Genomic DNA, 19,757 nt, shown 5'->3' with positions numbered 1-19,757 from the left:
GAATTTGCTCCTAAAGCTTGAAGGGACACTCACCACAATGCCTCCGACCTAAAGCTTCTCGCTCCCTATACAAAAGAAAAAACCCCCAAAGGGGGAAAAGCCTTGAAAAATTAATTGCTCAAAAACGGTGAGGACTGAAACTAATACTTTGGCCACCTGATGCAAAGAACTGACTCACTGGAAAAGACCCTGATGCTGGGAAAGATTGAAGGCAGGAGAAAGGGAAGATAGAGGATGAGATGGTTGGATAGCATCCCAGACTCTATGGATATGAGTTTGAGTAAACTCCCGGAGCTGGAGATGGACAGGGAGGCGTGGCGTACGGCAGCCCATGGGGTAGCAAAAAGTCGGACACGACTGAGCGACTGAACTGATTGAAAGGGGCTGTCCTCGGGCTACAGGGCTTCCAGATCTAAATAAGGCAGTCGAGAGCCTCTTTTTGCTCCAGAAGGCGCTCCTGATAAATGAGTCAGGAGTCTAGGGTCACCGCTAGAGAAGGATTGAGCTAAGCCGGAGCTACGAGAACGAGGGGCCGTAGGAGAGCGTGTCTCGAGACCACACACGGTTAGACGCGCGTTCTGAGTGCGAGACCACGCCGCAGCGCGGCAGGCACTGAGCCGCGGTGGGCGGGGCGGGTCACGTGGGCGGGGCGCGCGCGGCGGCGCAGGCGCGAACCTGCGCAGGCGCGGGGTCCGCCCCGGGACCCCTGGGGCCCGGGAGGGTTTATCAGTCAGCCCACCCGGCATCGTGCGCTAGAGGAGGCGCGAGGCCGGGGAGCGAGAGTCGTGCGTGCGGCTCGCTGGGGCTCTGCGAGGCCCGTGGCGTCCGCGAAGGCAAGTGAGGAAACTGAGGTAGGACGGGGCTAGCGAGGCCGGTTGCCGCGTGCAGGTTCCCTGGATGCCGGACTCGTTAGGTCCGCCCGGGGATCAGCTTCGGGGCCCGCGGGAAGCTGCTTCGGAGCCGGCCGGCTGCGGCCGCACCTGCTGAGCCCGAGGCGGCCCTCACTCCCGCGGAGGAAGACTGCCCTCCCACCCCAGTGCCCCGCGCTCAGAAAACCAGGGTTTGCGGTCAGAAAACCAGGTTTCGGGACCGGCGCTGATCCGTTCGGCCAAAAATCACCCTCTTCACCGCCCCCAGGCTTTGAGAGAGGCTGATGGCACTGGCCTGCCTAGATTATTGGGACAAAGAACTGAGAAACGGACTCTATCCTGGCGCGGCTGTCCTGTGGGGCCGAGCCAGGATGAGCTTGGGGTTGTTTCCCAGAGGGTGGCGGGCGGACCAGCTGGCAGTGTGCAGGTGGAAGCCAAGAACCTGGTCATGTGGGGCTCTGTGTTTTATGGGGTAGCGATTTCTCGCTGTTTTCATTATCTCAGAGGTACCCGTTTTGCCTCCCTCCCACAAAGGCAACTTTGAAAAGAGCCCAACCGTACGGATTTTAAAACACTGTGCTGAAGTCTGGTAATGAAAAATCAAGGCACTGATGATCAGACAGTCGCACCTCGAAGTTGTTGCAGGGATCAGAGCTGAAGCAGTTGGAGAGGGTGGTTAAGGCCCAGCCTGGCCAGGGTCTTGGGGAGACAGCACCTCCAGAGAGCCCAGAAGCCAGCTTGGGGTTCAGCCGCAGCTGACTCTGGGCTTCTTTTCCTTTACACACGAGGCTGTTTCCACAACTCAGCTCCCTACCCCTCCGTTTAGTTTTTTTTTTTTAATGTATTTTCCTTTGAACTTGGCAGATGATTAAAAACAGAAAATAATTACTTCGGATTTATTTAGCTAAGCCTTGTCCAGGAGCCAGCTTGGGAAGTCTCGGATGCTCCTGTTTCCACTCAGTCAGGCAGATGAGAAACCCTGTCTTCTTGGAATGTATCCAGCCCTTAGGAACCCTCCATCTCATGTACAAACAACATTTTAGGGGCAATCACTGACTAATCTAGAAATGAGGAAGAATTACACCTCACATTCTGTCACTGTTTGTAAGGTATCTTACAAAGCACCACACATACATTGAATCCTTCTAGAACTGAAGGTAACACTGTAGGTTACCTTTTGTAATTTGGGAATCGTTCCTGTTTTACTAATACGGAGGCTTGTCCAGGTTCTTACAGCTTGCAGCAATTTGAATTAGGTTTGAGTTATTCTTGGTGTGAACCTTCTTATCTTGCCCTTCTTTATAAAGGCATGTCATTTATTTGAGATCTTAGGCAGTGTTCCTGAGGTGAATGAAAACATTTCTTACTTTATCTGCTCCTGTCACTTAAACAGTGCTTGGAAAATCTGGTGAGGACTGGAATTCTGGGGCTTGAAGCCCCAGGATCTGTTAGTATCCCAGAAATAAGGCAGCTCTTCTGCCAGCTGGGTACTTGCTTTTTTGTGAAATGTTGAGCAGAAACACTCCAAATGCCCCTCTGCTGAGGTGTGTGTGGCAAGAACTGTCTGGAGGGAACCAGCCTCACCCCTGAGCTCAGTAGCCTCTGGCCCAGGGAGATTACAGCTAGGCAGGGCCCTTTGCCTTTTCTGTTGCTGGCGGGCTGTAGAAAGGCAGCCTGGAGTGTGCATTGTAGAGTGGGCAGAGGGGCCAGAGAAAAGCCAGGGTTCCCTCCAGACCCAGAGCTTAGGCCCAGGAGGCAGGCCTGCACTGACACATTGGGAGCAGCTGTTCAGTGTTTGGTGTCTGTTCTGCTTCACATCTCCTGCCCTTGTAGGAGAATGAGTGAAGCTGAGCCCTGCAAAGAAGAGAATAGTGCTGCCTTGCAATTCATTCCTCATCGCTCTTCTCATATTTTCTTCCTGAAAGTGCCCTTGTTTTAAAGAAGCACTGAGGTTCAGAGGGACAAGGTGAACTCTCAGAATCAAAGAGTAAGAAATAGGATTTTTGTCCTGAAGCCCAGTGTCTTTCATGGATTGCGCTTGCCTTCCCATCCACACTCATATAACTGAGCCCAGACTGGAGGCTATGCAGGCAGAGGGCAGAATGGTCAGGGGTTTTGCAGGGCAAGGGGTGGGAGAAGCCTCAGGATACTGATGAGAGGGAAAGATGTCTCCCAGTCCTCACAGTCCTTACACTGGCAAGTTTCCCAGTAATTGAGATGTCCTCTTGTTCTGCATTCAGCATCTGATCAGAACTTTTTGAATCTGGCATCTGGGAGACAGTCATCCCAAGGAGCAGAGCAGGAAGTTGGAGACTGAGGCAAGTAGGTGAGAGCTCCTCGCACCTGGCTAGTTCCCTGGTGGTTGATGACAAGGGTGGGTGGGAGTGCATCCCCTACTGCTCCTGGGGCCTTAGGTGCCATGACACCAGGCTGCTAAATTGTCATTTTCGAGGCTATCTTTTTATCATCCAGAATTGAGAGGACCTTATGACTGTGGGGAGGAGAGGTACAGAATGGCTTCTCAGCCACGAATGGGCAATGTGACCCTCAAGAAAACATTTGAATTATAAACTGCTTGCAGAGCACTGAACGTGGGAGGGATTAGTGCTCTCTCTAGCCACATGATTTCCCAGGCTCTGTTCAGGAGCAGTTTTGCTTTCAGCCTTCTTCAGACTAGTGAGCCGGCTTGAGGACCCACGGGCCCCGTGCCTGAGCCCCACGCTGTCCCAGCCTCTGCGTGTGTGTCCAGTGCAGGCTAAATAGCCATGAACTGGGAGTTGGGAGCCCTGAGACCCAGCACAGTCACTAACCAGTCTTCCCCAGAAGTGACCTGGGACTAGCTGGTTCCATCTCTGGGCCTTAATTTCTTCTTTTACTTAGTGAAAGAGAGGCCGAACTAGAACTCTGAAGGAACGTGCATTAGCGAGAGCAAAGAAAAGAAGAGGAAGCAAGCGTTCCAGCCTCCTAGTTTCCTCTGTCTTCCTGAGGACCCCTTTCTTTCTCCTGCCCTGTCTCTGCCTCAAGCCAGCTCATTCTGAGTAGGAAGATCCCCTGGGTGGGGCTTGGCTGGGCAGGTGTACCCTTAATGCTTGGAATATGATACTGTCTCTACTTGTTTCGGGCATGAATTAACCCACCCAGTGCTGCTGCCTTGTTTTAGTAAGGCTTTTATCAGTTCCTGCCCAGAGGCAGCTCCTTGAACAGGCAGAATGAAGCCTGGGGAAGCGGAGGGTGAGGCTGTACACACCCAGCTGGGGAGCAGTAGTGGCACGTGTCCCCATAACTTTCTGGGTGTCAGAACCCTGGAGGTGCAGTCGTGCAGTACTTCAGAGTCTTTGGATGGCAGAACTGAGACAACCTCATAAATTTGTCAGTTCCCTCCTGTGTATGGATGAGGAGACCCAGGCCCAGAGCGTCTTCACAGCTTGTGTCAGATCACCCTACCAATGAGCAGAGGAGCTAGGAACCCACCTAAGGTCACCTAAGCCCCAGGCTCAGGTATTTTCTTTAAGGTCAAACGAGCTACAAAGTAGTTCCAACTCTGCCTCACTGTGGAGTTCAAAGGGTAAAATTGAGATCATTGCATCCAGACATTTAATGCCTAGTAATTGACAGGATCTATGTTAAATGCTGAATTTGCAGGAATGGACAAAGATGGCAGCTCCTACCCTCAGACTGATCCCCCGTATTGTGTAGATAGACATGTAAATAACTAAATACATGAAGTCCATCTGCTTGTGCAGTGTGCAAAAGTTACGTGTGTGTTTGCACACATGCATGGGGTCTGACCAGAGGTGAGGAAGCAGCCAGTTGTCAAGACCTGCAGGAAAGGCTCCGGGGAGAAAGTGTTAACATGTGCTGTGTCTTTACCTGGCTGGCCTGGGCGGGGAGGGCGCTCTGAATTACTACACCAGCTGCAGTGCAGAGGCCTAACAGGACACGTTATAGTCCTTGCACACTGAGTGACCGAGGAGGGTGCTGAAATGGCTGGGAGTGAGGCAAGAATGGTGGCCTGACACTGAACTGTGAAGGGCCCTGGTGGTGGGTTGCAGAGTTTGTGTACAGTGATAATCTGAAAGCAAGGGAAGGATGTGATCCGGGTGGGGAGTGTAACAGTTGATCTGCCTACTACACAGAGAGTAAGCAGAAGAGGGCCTGGAGCCAGCCAACCTCAGATCTGTAGTTACTGAGGCCAGGTGCAAAGTAACAGGGGCTTCACTCTGGACAGCAGCAGTGAAGGTGAGAAGAGGGCAGGTATGAGCCCATTGCATAGGAGGGACAGAGCTTCCGGACTGATTTTGTGTGGGTGATGAGGAAGAATGAAGAAGAAAATGCAGTTCTCAGTTTCTGGCTTGCACAGTCGGCTCCATGCTTGTGTCATTCACTGAGCGGGGGAAAAGGAACTCTGGAAGAGAAACTGACTTTAGTGGATGTCAGCTTTTGGTCACAGAGATAAACTATAGAACTCTCAAGTGGAAACTTCGCGTCCAGAGCAGCACATGGAACTTGGAAGTCAATCCCAAGGTGGTGGGTGAAGCACTGGCCATAGGTGAGGTCACTGAGGCACGGGGTGTGGGTTTCGAGGTGTCTCGAAGTGGCAGGAAAAGAAGAGAAGGCAGAGGGAGGTGAAGAAGAGACAGTGGGTAAGTGGCCTCAGTGGTGTGGGGTGGAGGATGAAGCTGTCTGCCTAAATTGCACTGCTCACCGCACAACAGGCCAGTAAATCGAGAGCCAGGGTGTCAGGGGAAAGAATAGCGATTTTATTCAGAAAGCCACTAGGCCAAGAAGACAGTGGACTGGTGTCGCAAAGGATCATGTTACCTGAGTTAGAATTCAGGCTTCTTTTATATGAAAAGGGGAGGGGACATGGCTGATTTTTGCAAATTTCTTGATGCAGGTATTCTTTGTTCTTGCAGCTGTCAGAGTAGGTCTGGTCACAGTGTTCCTGTAAACCATCAACAAGACAATTGTTATTTTCTGTTCTGCAACTTTTTAAAGATCAAAGCCTTGAGAACACATTTTCATGTATATTTCAGGCTCTAGGCAATGTTCTTTCACAAAGGTGCAATAAGTACCAGCTGACTAAGCACAGAGCACAAGGGTTAGAGCTAAAGGAATAGATCCAGCTTGGAGTCAGGCTTGTTTGTCTGTTACACAAGCAGCCATGGAGAAAGGGACATCTCCTTTTATTTCAGTTACTGTGACCCCAGGACTGCGTTAAGGACTTTGCTTCACTAGCCTGCTCCAGAAAGCAGAGAGGGAGTCTGTTGGCACTTGATAAATGTTATAATCTGCATGACTGCAAATGACTCAACGTTTGCTCAGCATTTTGAAGGACTAGGGGGTCTTGGCAGCTGTCCATATTGATGTTTTCTGGAGATTGACTATTGGCAGCTGAAGGTGCCCCAGGGTTTCTGGGTGGCCTGGTCCTGCCTATGGAGTGAGCGAGCTTAGGGCCAAAGGCGGGACTCCAGAGCCCCGCCTCACCTCCAGCCTTCCCCTGCCGCCTGCTCCCTGCCTACTCCTAGCGGGTCAGCAGGAGCCGGGGTGTGCATACTGCGGATGGTGAGTGCCTGGTTCCCAGGTTTGAAAGGTTGGGTATACGGGACCATATGTGTTCAAGGGGAGGTGCCTTGTGAAGCTCTGGGCATTGGGGAAGAAATACTCTGAACTTGAGATGGGAAGAGGGTGAAGGTAGGGTTATGATCAGGAACCCAGAATGCACAGGCTCCAAAGTGACCTGTTCCTGAAAGAATCTTGCCATGTCACTGGGTGTTTTAGAAGCTTTGCCATTCACCTTGTCCAATCCCCTCATTTTAGAGTTGAGGAAAAGGAGGCTGGGGGAGGGATCAAGCCAGCAGGGCCTCAGGAGCCTGGCTGTGTCTCCTGCCCTGACGCGCATCCCAGCCCAGCGCTACCACTCTGAGCTGCCCCAGCTGTTGTTTGTGGTCTTATCAGACTTCACCTTCTTCTGTGGGAGAGCCTGGATCAGGTAAGTCCCACAGTGGGCAACCGAATACTGTGGTGATGTCAGGTGGGGGCCGGCTCTTCTGTAAACAGCCTCGCTATTATCTTTCAGAGAAGCACTGATCCTTTCCTTAACAGAAGGGGGATAGGGGAGGAAAGAGGAGACCTCTGTCACGTGGTGAATTTCCTTTCAACATGTGGTTTGACTGTATGTGATGAATGAAAAAATAAGTCGATCTTTTAAAATTCTAAGACAAAAGACACCAGGCCCCTTGACCTCCAGAAACCCCACCAGTGAACGCTTTGAGAGGCCGGGGTAGTAGAAAGATTTGGGGTCTTAGTGGTCTGGATCCAGAAGACAGTACTGCTGCCTACTAGCTCTGTGACTGGAAGGAAGAAGGTACTGAACTTCTCTAAACTTGAGTGTTGTCAGCTGCATAACGGGAGACTGTGCATCGTGAGACCGGAGAGAGTGAAATCGAGGCACTCATTTTGGGTGGCACTAAGTAAGTGCTGCTTTACCGGCCACCCCCTCTCTCCAGTTAGTAGCCTTAGAGGTTCATGTGATTAGGCGTTGTTCCATGAAGATATTAAGCTTCTCTCTGCCTCCAGGCTTTTTTTCGTGAGTGGAAGTAGCCGTGATTCAGGTTATTCACGGCACATGCTCCAAGGCTTGTTGGATTGGGAATTGTTTTGCAACTTAGAGGGGCTTGGCTGGGAGGTGAATCTATACACTCTCTAGGTAGAAGTCAATTTTCACTACTTCCCTCTGGCAGAAGGGCCAGCTGCTAGAGGCCCACTGGGAGCATATGTTCATGGAGAGGCCCACCTCTCCCCTCTGGTGCTGATAACACCCTCATATCTTATTTCTTCGGGGCCTCAGGTTGAGGGCGGAGCTCCCCAGAGGGGTGACTCTGTGCTCACGCTTTCTGGATCACAGCTAGACGTGCGGATGGGGTGCTGAACAAAGCTCCTGGGAGTTTTGAAGCCCATGTCTTGTGTTCCTGCTCATGAACTTGAGGTAGAGCGTCAGGGGCTTGTAGGATATACACACCTAGCCAGTCTGCTGTTTCCCAGGCTTATTGAGCCCCAGCCTGGCCTAGCTTTTCCATCCTGCTCTCTGAGTGTCTCCAAAGCCACTTCCTTCTAGGTGCTTCTGTGGCTACCCAGATCAGACAGAGCATTTTGCTCCCTGCACTGCCCTAGCCCAGTGTTGATACCTTGCCTGAGGTGTTGTCTCTCACCTTTTTTTTCCCCTCACCTTTCCACTCTGTTACCGGTGTACTAGGCCTGTAGCTCCTGGAGGACTGTTTAGCATTTAGTTATAATTCCCAAATTGCCACTTACTAAACAGATCAGTGCTGAATAAATGTTTGGAAATAAATGTTGAGTCTGTTTGAGCCTGATTCCCTTGTACTCAGGAGCAAACAGGCTCAGTGATGACTGATGGGCAGTGGAGAGATGGAGCCTGTTTGTCTCCAGGAATAGCAGTGGTGTGTTAGAAGCATGCAGAGCTGACTGTGAGGGTCCCCAGGCTTCCCAAAATGCAATGATGTGTCCCAGGAATTGAAGCGAGTCCTTTGGAAGGGTAGGTGTAAGCTGGTCTTTGTGAGCCGATGCAGAAATGGTATCAAATCTGTGATCAGAGACCGTACCATGTGTATCTGAGTCATACACACTTATCAGGAGTCCAGGGAGGCTTTGGAAATACGTCAAGGTACAGAAATTGTACCACGCTCTGGGGAATCTCCTGTTTATAGCAGGCGGGTGAGAGCTGTGGTTTTCCCCGATTGTTCTATGAACCATAATCCAGTAATGTATAACTTTGCCACGTAAAAAAAAAAAAAAAATTGGAAGTCGGCCTGTGGAATGTTCTTTCCTGCTTGGCTCAAGTGCTTTGGTCGTCCATAAATCACCATTTCCATCACTCAATCTTGTCAAATTCATTCAGCACATGTTTATGAAAAACTCACTGTGGACCACAAACAGGCCCTGTGCTGTCCACCGGGAATTCAGAGATAAATTGAGGAACAGAGTCAAAGGAGAGACAACTTGAAAACAGGTCCAAGTGAGTGTGTTGAACACATCAGAGGGACCATGGTGCAATGTGGATGCAGGCTGGGGAGAATAATCCCCTCTAGAGGGAAAGTGGGGATAAGCGGAGCATCCAGGAAGGTCTCTGAAGAGGGGTTTGAGTCTTAAAAGGACAGAATGAATGCGGCAGGACATTCCGGGCAGAGGCGTGGAGACGTGTCTTGGCTTTTGACTCTCATTGCCACTGTGGCTGCCCTCCCACAGTGAACTGAGGGAACTAAAGCTGGCCCTTGAGGAAGGCCCAGCTCTCCAAGGCCAGCCTGCCTTCATAGCTGCACTTTGTGGCTTATGTCCAGCCAAGCACAAAACCTGAATTCTTTGCTCTAAGAGAATGTGTCTCACACTCCAATGTGCCTATGAATTTTCTGCCAGATCTGATGAAGATGCAGGTTGTGATTCCTTAGTTCTGAGGTAAGACTGGAAATTCTACAGTTCTCCCTGGTGCCAATGCTGCCAGCCCATGAGAGCACATTTTGAGGTTATAGGATATGCTGCTCTCTCAGCTCACTCGGTCCCTCCCCCAACACACACACAATAGACACATACAGCCTCCCCTTCTTTTTCCTCTTCCCTCTGGTACAGATGCCAGATTCCTCTTAAAGGCTATTTTCATTGGTTATTCCCAGTTCACACCCCACACCCACTGCCCGGAAGTCCCCTTTTATGTCTGAACTCAAGTCTGAACTTCACAGGCTGGCCTAAACACTAGTCTGGCCTACCTTTTCTGCCCAAAACCATCACTACCAAGTTATTCCCAACCTCACCTCTTGGCAGTGGACCCCTCCCCGCCCCCTCCTTTGGCTGTGACGTGTGAATTTCTGGGCCTTTGCTTAAACCTTTGGAGAAGTCCTCTCCTTTAGTAGAGTCTTGTGGGGGGAGTCAAGTCTTTGGTTAGGAGGGATGAGGTCAGGTGGGCCACGGTAACACAGACACATAGATACACACCCCCAGGACGGTGCCCAGTGATCCTAGCAAAGAGAGTCATGCTAGTACTTAGGGAGGAAGGCTCCAGTACAGTCAGATCCTAGGATGGCCAGTGGGCCAAATGATACTGTAAGTGGTTGTCAGGAAAAGAAGGCTGGATCGGGGATCTGCCACTCTTACAGAGGCGGGTTGCTTCGAGGAGCTTCCTCTCAACTGGAGGAAGCCCTAGTGCAGCCCCTGAGCACGAGCTGAGGATGAGGCTAGATTCCACAGGACCTGCCTGTGCCTCCATTTCAACCGCCGAGCCCCCTGCTTGACACAGACATCTGTTGCCCAGCCCTCTGAAACAGACCCCCCCCCCCAGCACCATGCTCTTTTCTTACACGATGCCTACTCTTTCAGACTCTGACCCTGTTCCTTCAGCAGACATCTGTGTAGTTCTGTTCACAGGGGGAAATGTCAGATTAATAGTAGCCATCTCTATTAAACTATATAGTAAGTGGTAGATATTTAGAGGACATTCGCTTTGTTGTCAACTATGGTTTTATGTAATGCTCCTTTTTTGTTATTTGCTTGTTTTCACTTCGAGCCTGTTTTATTTGTATGATGATCAGAAAATAAAGGTCTTCTCAATTGGGAGAAATGTACTCAGATTGCCTGTCTGCCTTGAGTGAGGCCCTGCTGGGCACTGTTGGGGGCTGGATGAAATAGGAGGACTGGTCTGTCTGTGTCGAACGGGTTCACAGCGAGGAGGAAGGATAGGGTAACAACAAGGGGATTGGCACTCTAAGTAATCTAGTTACACAAGAAGCTGCTCCCTCCCCAGGGAGGTGGGAGCTGTGACTCCTGGACCGAAGGCATTGACAGGCATTGAGGAGGAGGGAGGGAAGTGCTGGGGGTTGCAGCCTGGAGGAACACCATCAGACCAGGAGGTGACAGCTTTGGGCATGGGAGAGGGCGCAGCAAGAGAGGCTGTCACTCTCTTGGCTGGCTCCTGACCTGGAAGTGAGCTCCCTGGGGCAGGAACCTCCGTGTGTCCATCATAAGCCCCCAGGCTCCCTTGAGAGCAGCCCTTGTCCAGTGCCATCTCTGACGCTGCAGCTCCGCCTCCCTTGGCCTCTGGCACCCTGATTAGCTGTCCAGCGGAGCCCTGTCCCAGAGATCAGATTACAGTTGTCCTGTGGGAGCAGTAACATCTTCTTCCTTCCTCTCAATCCCCAGAAATGTCTTTCCTCCAGGATCCCAGTTTCTTCAGCATGGGAATGTGGTCCATCGGTGCGGGGGCCGTAGGAGTCGCTGCCTTGGCACTGCTCCTGGCCAACACAGACATGTTTCTGGCCAAGCCCCAGAAAGCAGCATTGGAGTATCTGGAGGACATAGACCTGAAAACAATGGAGAAGGGTAAGTGGTGACCCCACCAGCGTCAGTACTTTTCCAGGGCACTGGGATGCAGGCCTACTTATTGTTTTTCTCTCTAAGGTCATTCCTTCTTTTTATTTTCACTGAGAAGGCAGTGTAATATTAGAAAAAATTTAATTTAATAACACTTTTTAAATTGCTGATAATTTAAATTACCATTACCCTAACACAATAATCTGTTTAATTTTTGAACATTCTTTTCCAGGTGTACATGCTGTAATATGTAGTTGTGATCTCCGTGTACGTGATTCCTTTTACAGTTTAGCGTTTTCTTATCAAAAGCATTGTTCACTTTCTCATGTTGTCTCTCTAAATGTAATGATGATCGTTACGTAATATTTAGTAACACTGCACCACAGTCAACTCAGCCAAACCTTCCAGAGTGTGTCCTGAGGAATTCAAGGCACATGGGGCCTCCCAGGTGCTGCTAGTGGTAAAGAATCCACCTGCTAATGCAGGAGACATGAGACGTGGGTTTGATCCTTGGGTCGGGAAGATCCCCTGGAGGAGGGCATGACAGCTCACTCCAGCCTTCTTGCCTGGAGAATCCCATGGACAGAGGAGCCTGGTGGGCTACAGTCCATAGGGACGCAAAGAGTCGGACATGACTGAAGTGACTTAGCATGCTCACAGGCATGGATCTTCAAAAACAGGAGCTCCTGAGTCCAATAAGTTTGAGAAATATTGTGTGTCCAATTCCATATTCCTGATGTGAGCGCAGGGCTTTGCTTACTGAAATGAGGTATCTGAATTGTCACTGGTACAGATGTGGGCAGCCTCACCTGTGGTGTAGCCATGGCACCCGGGGAAGCACAGTCACATTTTTAGAATAGACCCACCTGTCTCCTTCTTCTTGGGGAGCCCACTGGAGTCCCTACTGGATGGCTGAGAGCCACATTAGATGACTCAGCTGCCTTCCTGTGCTCTTGGCCTTGGACCTGAAGCTCAGGGGGTTTCAGTCATGCCCATACTGTGGGTTCAGTGGGCATCAGAGTTAGGTGCAAGTCGGGGCTCACTGACGGGGTGGTCTCCAGGTTGACCCCTCAAAGGGAGACCTCAGTTCTGTTCAGTAAGTGAGGAAGCTTGTGAAGGGAAGGCAGGAACTGTGATTGCAGATTTATAATGTAGGTTCCATGGTAAGGGACTAAGAAGCCGTGCAGACGGAGAGCTCTGTTTCACTATGTTCAACCCAGAATTTCCCCGTATGATTTGATTTCAACCCGCTCCCACCTTTATTTTCCTAGGTAACATTTCACAGGCACATGGATTCCTCATTGAAATAATAAGGGATAGTGCTTACTCAGCCCTCACTGACTCTATTATAGATGCTGAAATGAGCTCTTTTATATCCATGTTTTAATACTCCCTGTGGCCCAAAGTGGAGCTGCTAGGCATCTGCATTTACAGATAGGGAAAGGAAGATTCAAGGAGGAGACATAGCCTGCCTGGGCTCACACCTAGATACGACTCCGTCTGACCAGAGCCGGGCTTGAGCTGCACCGCTCTGCTACCCAAAGCATCTCCTTGTTGGGCATTTTCTACCGTCTCCTGTGGATAACACTGGAGTTAACATATTGAGGTTGAATTAAAAAAAAAAAAATTTCAGTTGATTTAATTTCTTTAAATCCTTCAGAGTTGGCATTTTCTTGGCCAAGTGCAAGATCTTGTTCAAGTTTTGGCCATGTATTAGCCCTAAAGCATTGTTACAAGGTCCACCGAGACCAGCAAAGTAATACACTACTTTTCCAGAAATATTCCAGTTTGGGATATTCAAGTTCACAACTAGATTTTTATGGGGGAGTGGGCTTCTGGTTAGGGAGTAGGACCTTACACTAGATTCATTTTCCTCCGAAAGATGAATATTGCCTGTCTGTGTTTCCTGTTTGATTTTTTCCTCAACGTGTGAAGTACTTTTCCAGGTCCTCTGTTAGGCCTGGTGCTGTTTATGAGGTGCTTAGAGGTTGGCGGCAGGTGAGAGGAAATGATACTGAATTCTCTTTTCTTCTCCTCAGATGCAGTAACTTTTAAAGCGAAGGCGCTCTGGGAGAAGAATGGAGCTGTGATTATGGCTGTGCGGAGGCCAGGCTGCTTCCTCTGTCGGGAGGTGAGTGCATTTGAGTACCTTTTCGTAGGAAGGGATCCTAGCAAATGAGGACTGGGACATTTCCAGCCAGGACCAACACTGGCACAGTCTGTTATTTATTCCAGGTTTTTTTTTGGTCTAATTCTCTGTTTCTCTTCATGTAAGAACTCACCTTATCCTAGAGTTAGCACCATACTTGACTTTCCTTTGGTAATCCCAAGGCCTGTCAGCCTTGTACTCTGTCCTGTACCAGCTCCAATTCCCATGTTCCTGATGTTCAGCACAAGTGCTTTGCTTACTGAAATGAGGTGTCTGGATTGTCACTGGTACAGATGTGGGCAGCCTCACCTATGATGCAGCCTTGGCCCCTGGGGAAGCATGGCCACACTTTTAGACTAGACCCACCTGTCTCCTTCTTGGGGAGCTGCTGGCATTCCTGCTGGATGTCCCTGGGCTGGAGGTGGTGACTCCGCTGCCTCCCTCAGCCTGGGATCCGAAACTCGGGGATTTCAGTCTTGCTAGTTGTGTTACAGTGGGCATGAAAGTCTGTTCTCCTGCATTTGGTGCATTTGTCTTTCCTACACTCTGGGCCTGTAGGAGACGGTGGCTGGCCACAGAGTCTCAGGAGTTTGTGCCCCTGACCTTTCCATTTTTCTGCAGGAGGCTGCAGATTTGTCCTCCCTGAAGCCCAGGTTGGACGAGCTGGGCGTCCCCCTCTATGCAGTGGTAAAGGAGCACATCAAGAATGAAGTTAAGGACTTCCAGCCTTATTTCAAAGGAGAAATCTTCCTGGATGAAGAGGTATGTGTGATGTGAGCCAGTCAGACACAGACTGCTGGGGATGGTGCTCGTGCATGAAGAGTTTGGTGACTCCAAGCCTGTCTGGCCAGGAGCTGAAGTTGGCCTCCCTTTCAGCTGCCCCCAGCCCTCTGAGCAGAGCACGAGTGGAAAAAAAAAAACTTTAAAACTGTCTTTCAGATTTTACTTGAGCCCTTCCTGACTTGTGACCTGGGAATGGGAACCTTGAAAAGAGCTAAAAGCTCCACTGGGTCCCCGACCCTGTAGGGGGTGCCCAGCACCAACCCCTGTCCTGTAATCCACTGTGCCCTTATTCTTTCCCCTATACTCCCCTCTGCAGAGTGTAGGACTGTTATCACTCGGTCGGGCCCAAGAAGCCTGTACGTCTGTAGCAGGAGATTAGAGTCAGAGTTGCAAGCTGCAGGGTTCTGTTTGGTCCCGGGCAGTTTAGAGCGCTCTTGGGCGGGAGCTCTGTGTGTGTCACGTGGTGGAGGGTGTGAACCAGCAGAAGGCAGGAAGGCAGGCATGTGGGCTACTCACACGGGGTCTGTCTTCCTCAATCCTGCAGAAAAAGTTCTATGGCCCACAAAAACGGAAGATGGTGTTCATGGGATTTGTCCGTCTGGGTGTCTGGCAAAACTTCTTCCGGGCCTGGAATGGAGGCTTTTCTGGAAACCTGGATGGCGAGGGCTTCATCCTTGGGGGAGTCTTTGTGATGGGACCAGGAAAGCAGGTAAATTCCTAGCTTTCACTTGCTGGGAGGGTGATGGTTGGTGGGATCTGTTGGTGGGAGGGTGATTTTCCCTAATCGGAGTCTCCCAGCCTTCCTTCCAGAAAGCCAGGGAGCACGAGGACAGGGAAGCGGGGGAAATAGTCCTGTATCGCCCTCCTGCTCTCTCGGCACCTCACACGGGAGCCCCCTCTCGTCACAGTAACATCACAACATAGTGTGAACCTTGCAGGTAAGTAACTTGTGAGGCAGGCGAGTGGGCGCACCAACGAGGGCAGCTCCTCAGCGGCACTGTGGGGGCCTGGACTGGGTTTGCTGATGTCAAGTTCTGTTTTCCACGTTAGAACAAAAGCAGAATCTTTATTCTGTGAAAAATGTGCTCCCTTGCAGTGTTCCCTGTCATTGAGGACGGATAGTAAAGTGACGAGAAGGAATGGAAACAGACCTCGTTGGGGGAGCAGCTGGGAGCTCTGGGGGGAGGCGTGCTCTCTGCATGGGGGTCCTGGTGGCAGGGCACAGTTCTCTGTACACTCTGGCTTGGGTCCCTGCCGTGGGGATCCAAAACAGGGTCTGAGGAGGAGAAGGTGTAGAGAATGAGGACTCTGTGGGCCAAGGAGGTAGTGGGTAGATGTTCCATGTCAGACTCAGGGCAGTGCCAGCAGAGGCCGAGGAGGTACAGAGCTAGAACAGGGTTCAGTGGGTGCCGGCTCCGAGGGCCTGGCAGGAGGACCCAGAGACTCAGGGTCTGACTTCTAAACCTCTAGGCCTGTCTTGCCAGTTTTAGGCATGACATTAATACTTGGGCTCATCTGTAAAAAAGACAGGGTTGGGAATTCCCTGGCAGTCCAGTGGTTAGGAGTCAGTATTTCCACTGCAGGGGAAACAGCTTCAGTCCCTAGTTGGGGAACGTAAGATCCTGCAAGCCTCATGGCACAGCCAAAAAGATAGGGTTGGTCTTCATGGTGGAGATGCCTACTGACATTGCTAACTGCATACTTTTACCAGGTAGGGAAGAATAAGCTAGTGGGAACAGAAAGCCTTCAGTTTTTTAAAAAAAACTTTTTATTTTGTATTGGGGTGTAGCTGATTAACAAGTAGTAGTTGTTCAGTCGCTCAGTTGTGTCAGACTCTCTGTGACTGCATGGACTCCAGCATACCAGGCCTCTCTGTCCTTCACCATTTCCCAGAGCTTGCTTAAACCCATGTCCATTGAGTTGGTGATGCCATCCAACCATCTTATTCTCTGTCATCCCCTTCTCCTCCTGCCTTCAATCTTTCCCAGCATCAGGGTCTTTTCCAATGAGTGGGCTCTTCGGATCAGGTGTCCAAAGTATTGGAGCTTCAGCTTCAGCATCAGTCCTTCCAATGAATATTCAGGATTGATTTCCTTTAGGATTGACTGGTTTGATCTCCTTGCATTCCAAGGGATTCTCAAGAGTCTTCTTCAACACCACAGTTTGAAAGCATGAACAAACAGTGTTGTGATATTAATAGTTTTAGGTGAAGAGCAAAAGGATTCAGCTATACATACACATATACATTCTCCCCCAAACTCCCCTTCCATCCAGGCTACCACATAACATTGAACAGAGTTCCATATGCTATACAGTAGGTCCTTGTTGGTTATCCATTTTAAATATATCAATGTGTACATGTTGATCCCAAACTCCCTAATTATGCCTTCCACCCACCCCCCTACCTGCACAACCGTAAGTTCATTCTCTAAATGTATGAGTCTCTTTTTGTTTGGTAAGTAAGTTCCTTTGTATCGTTTCTTTTTAGATTCCACATAAGGGATGCCAGACGATATTTGTCCAGAAAGCGTTCAATTTTAAGCTGTATTTCGAGTCTTTTTCTTTTAAACCTTGAGTATCTGCAATTGCTTGTCTGAGAATCGAGCATGACCTGGTGTCCGGTATAACATTAACCTATTTGCTACCTTTCTGGTAAATATCTCAACGTGTCTTCGTGACAGGGACTGCCAGTGAGAACCTGCCTTGTGCCAGATGCTCATCCTCATGATCTCATGTCTTCTCTGCTGTCAGTCTGGGGTAGTCAGTATTTTTATTTCCATCTACATGTAAGAGAATGGGCCTCTGAAATGACTCAGCCAAAGATACACAGCTAGTATGTGCTACAGAGGAAATGAATCTCTCCTGCTGCAGAGACGCCGCCCTTCCCTCGCCCATAGCTCCTCTTGCAGATGGTTCCCAAAGATCCCTTCCGGGTACCCTTGCACTTGGGCAGGTCACTTCCTTAGGATCCTTCAGCCTCTCCCCACTCTGGACTCCTAGGATTCCTTCTCTTCCTATCTCTGCCTCTCTCAGCCCCAGGGCAGGGCCTGGCTCCCCTGCCAGCCTTCTCTTGCCTGGCAGTGACTCACCTGGTGCTCACAGGCTCTCTAAGCCTGGCTGGCTCACTCTGATGTTGCTGGGTGTGTTGTTTGACTTTGTTGGTGCCCCTGGAGCTCCTGCCTTCTTCCTTCCTGGTGGAAGGTTGACCAGGCTGGCCCAGCTTCAGGACTCACCTCCGTGTTTCTTGAGAGCAGAGTTTTTGCAGTTCCACTGTGCCAAGTGCCACTCAGTAGGGATTTTGTTTGTAATAATCTTTAAAGCATGCTGCTGCTGCTAAGTCACTTCATGTGTGTCTGACTCTGTGTGACCCCGTAGACGGCAGCCTACCAGGCTCCTCTGTCCATGGGATTTTCCAGGCAAGAGTACTGGAGTGGGTCGCCATTGCCTTCTCCGCTTTAAAGCATACTTACTTTTAAAATAATGCACTTTCAACGTAGGAAATATGAAAATGGAGGTGGGGAGAGCTCAGTTAACAGGGTCAACTTGTTACAACAGAGCTGAGCTGAGAGGTCTTTTATTTTTTTATAGAAAATGATATCTTTCTAAATTAGATATTCTTTTTTAGCTTCATAATATATCATGAACATTTCCTCATGTCATCATATGTTCTTCCTCAGTGTTTCTAATGTCTGGAAACTGCTCTGACGAGCAAGTGAATATAATTTAATTCCCTGATGTCCTTCCCCGTAGTGGAAGGAGATCACCCTTCCCACAGGGTGGTGGTCCTTTTTTTTTAAAGTCTTTACGAATAATGGTACAAAGAACACGTCTACAGCGTTTACTTTTCAAATTCAGTTTGAGTTTAATTTGCCATGTGTCGGAGAGCTCTCTAACAAGGATTGCTTGATGCTGATCTCGCCGTATATTTTATCTGTTTTGCTGCTTTAGGGTACTTTGGGGCATACTCTGTCTCAGCGCATCACGCTTCACTAAATGCGCTGAGACCCGTAGGTGAGCTGAAGAGAGGGCCACCCTTTGCAGGTCGTCACTGAGTGCCCATCAGAGTCTGACCGTGGAGTCCACTTCTGTACCAGCAGGCTTTTCTAGGCCAGCTGCTGTGCTCTGCTGCCTGGGATGCCCTTTTAGCTGCACCTCTCCCTTCAGCGTCCACGCTGTGCTGTCTGTGAAGCCGTCCTTGATCGCCCTGTTACGTTAGTCACTCCTGACTTCCTGCTCCCAAAGTGCGTGTAGAGTCCAGGTTATTCCGAGGGAGCCTTCCTGATCCACCTTCCCCAAAAGCCTGCACTTCTCACGGGCAGAGCCCAGCCCGATTTGGATCTCTGCTCCTTGCATAGGGCTCAATGGACAGCTGGCACTCAGAGTCTGTACCATGAATTTCGCAGAGTAAGGCCTGATGCAGCCTCTTGTTTCCTTTTAGGGCATTCTTCTTGAGCACCGAGAAAAAGAATTTGGAGACAAGGTAAACCTGACTTCTGTTCTGGAAGCTGCTAGGAAGATCAGACCACAGACTTCGGCCTCAGAGAAACAATGACTGTGTGAGACTGCCCAGCTCAGGGCTAACTAGGGCTCTCGCCTGTGCTTGCAGGATGTGTTGTGGTTCCTCTGCTGTCCCTAAGGAGTCATAAACCCATTTATGCCATATTCTCAGTATAGACCATTAACATATTTTAATATTGTACTCTGTGTAGGTCTCATAAGGCAAAATAAGGTCTAATAAGCCCCCAAACAAGACTGGTAAAAATCTAAGAAGCTAATAAGGCTTATTTCAGCTAAAACCTGGAAAATCTGAGGCTTAAAGTTGACTGTTACACCTCCTCACAAATGTACATGGTGTTTGAGTGCTATTATTTGAAATGATTTTTATCTTCATGTCCTTAAAAATCTTAGAAAAGTTGATGATTGACTTGAAGATTAAAGATGCAAGGTTTTTGGCTCATGTTTTCACAGTAATAGTGAATGATTTATTTTATAATGTTAAAGTAATACATAAATGAATTGATGTGCTTTGGATGACTTGATAAAGGTAAATAATAAAGTGAAATCTATTTTCTCATTGTCTTCCACTCTAATCTTGGAAATTTGATTTTCTAGAAGGAACGATCTTCTAGAAAGCATGGTTCTGGTTCTAATAAAATTAAGCATCAAAAATTGTCCATATATACACATTTCTGATAAAACTAACAATAAAAATATTTACCACAATAATGGCTGAATTTATTAAATCATTGGTGTCAAAGACACTGAATGTGAAAAATCAGTACTCTGCCTGTGTATGGGCTATGGTTGGTAACGGAGTTCCTCTCGTTCTAATGATCTGAGAGATTTCCAAATGACCAGAAAAGTTCATCCTGTCATTCACGTGAGTGAGTGTGCTGTCTTTTCTAGAGAAATGACTTGGCATTTAAAATTGGTAGTTGCTTTCTTATTGATGGTCTTTTAGCCTAATTTGGTAACCGAAGGGGAAAAAGGACAGGGAAGATGAAGTGTAACTTAATTCATTAGTGTGTTATGTTTGAAGTTTTGTCATGTGAGTAAGTATGATGTCCACAGGAGCCTGA

The 19,757-nt window shown here is 49.3% G+C and overlaps 1 protein-coding gene across 10 annotated transcripts; it reads left to right on the top strand.

Moving 5' to 3' along the window:
• The first annotated feature begins 629 nt into the window (after positions 1-629).
• PRXL2A (peroxiredoxin like 2A) lies at positions 630-19,412 on the top strand. Of its 10 annotated transcripts, XM_040242600.1 has the most exons (7): positions 649-851; positions 6,690-6,861; positions 11,093-11,255; positions 13,286-13,377; positions 14,017-14,157; positions 14,723-14,887; positions 18,617-19,412. In XM_040242600.1, exons 3-7 carry the CDS (start codon positions 11,111-11,113, stop codon positions 18,728-18,730), a joined length of 657 nt encoding a protein of 218 aa, XP_040098534.1. In that variant the 5' UTR covers positions 649-851; positions 6,690-6,861; positions 11,093-11,110; the 3' UTR covers positions 18,731-19,412. The 10 variants fall into 10 exon arrangements, with proteins under 10 accessions (XP_040098530.1, XP_040098534.1, XP_040098531.1 ...); XM_040242596.1 differs by lacking the exon at positions 6,690-6,861 and having other exon boundaries at positions 630-851; positions 11,076-11,255; XM_040242597.1 differs by lacking the exon at positions 6,690-6,861 and having other exon boundaries at positions 659-851.
• Positions 19,413-19,757: the final 345 nt, after the last annotated feature.

Source organism: Oryx dammah, unplaced genomic scaffold, assembly GCF_014754425.2.
Source record: "Oryx dammah isolate SB20612 unplaced genomic scaffold, SCBI_Odam_1.1 HiC_scaffold_6, whole genome shotgun sequence".
In the NCBI taxonomy this organism is placed as follows: Eukaryota; Metazoa; Chordata; class Mammalia; order Artiodactyla; family Bovidae; genus Oryx; species Oryx dammah.
The sequence above is the reverse complement of the archived record's forward strand: the minus strand, read 5'-3'. Positions and strand labels throughout refer to the sequence as shown.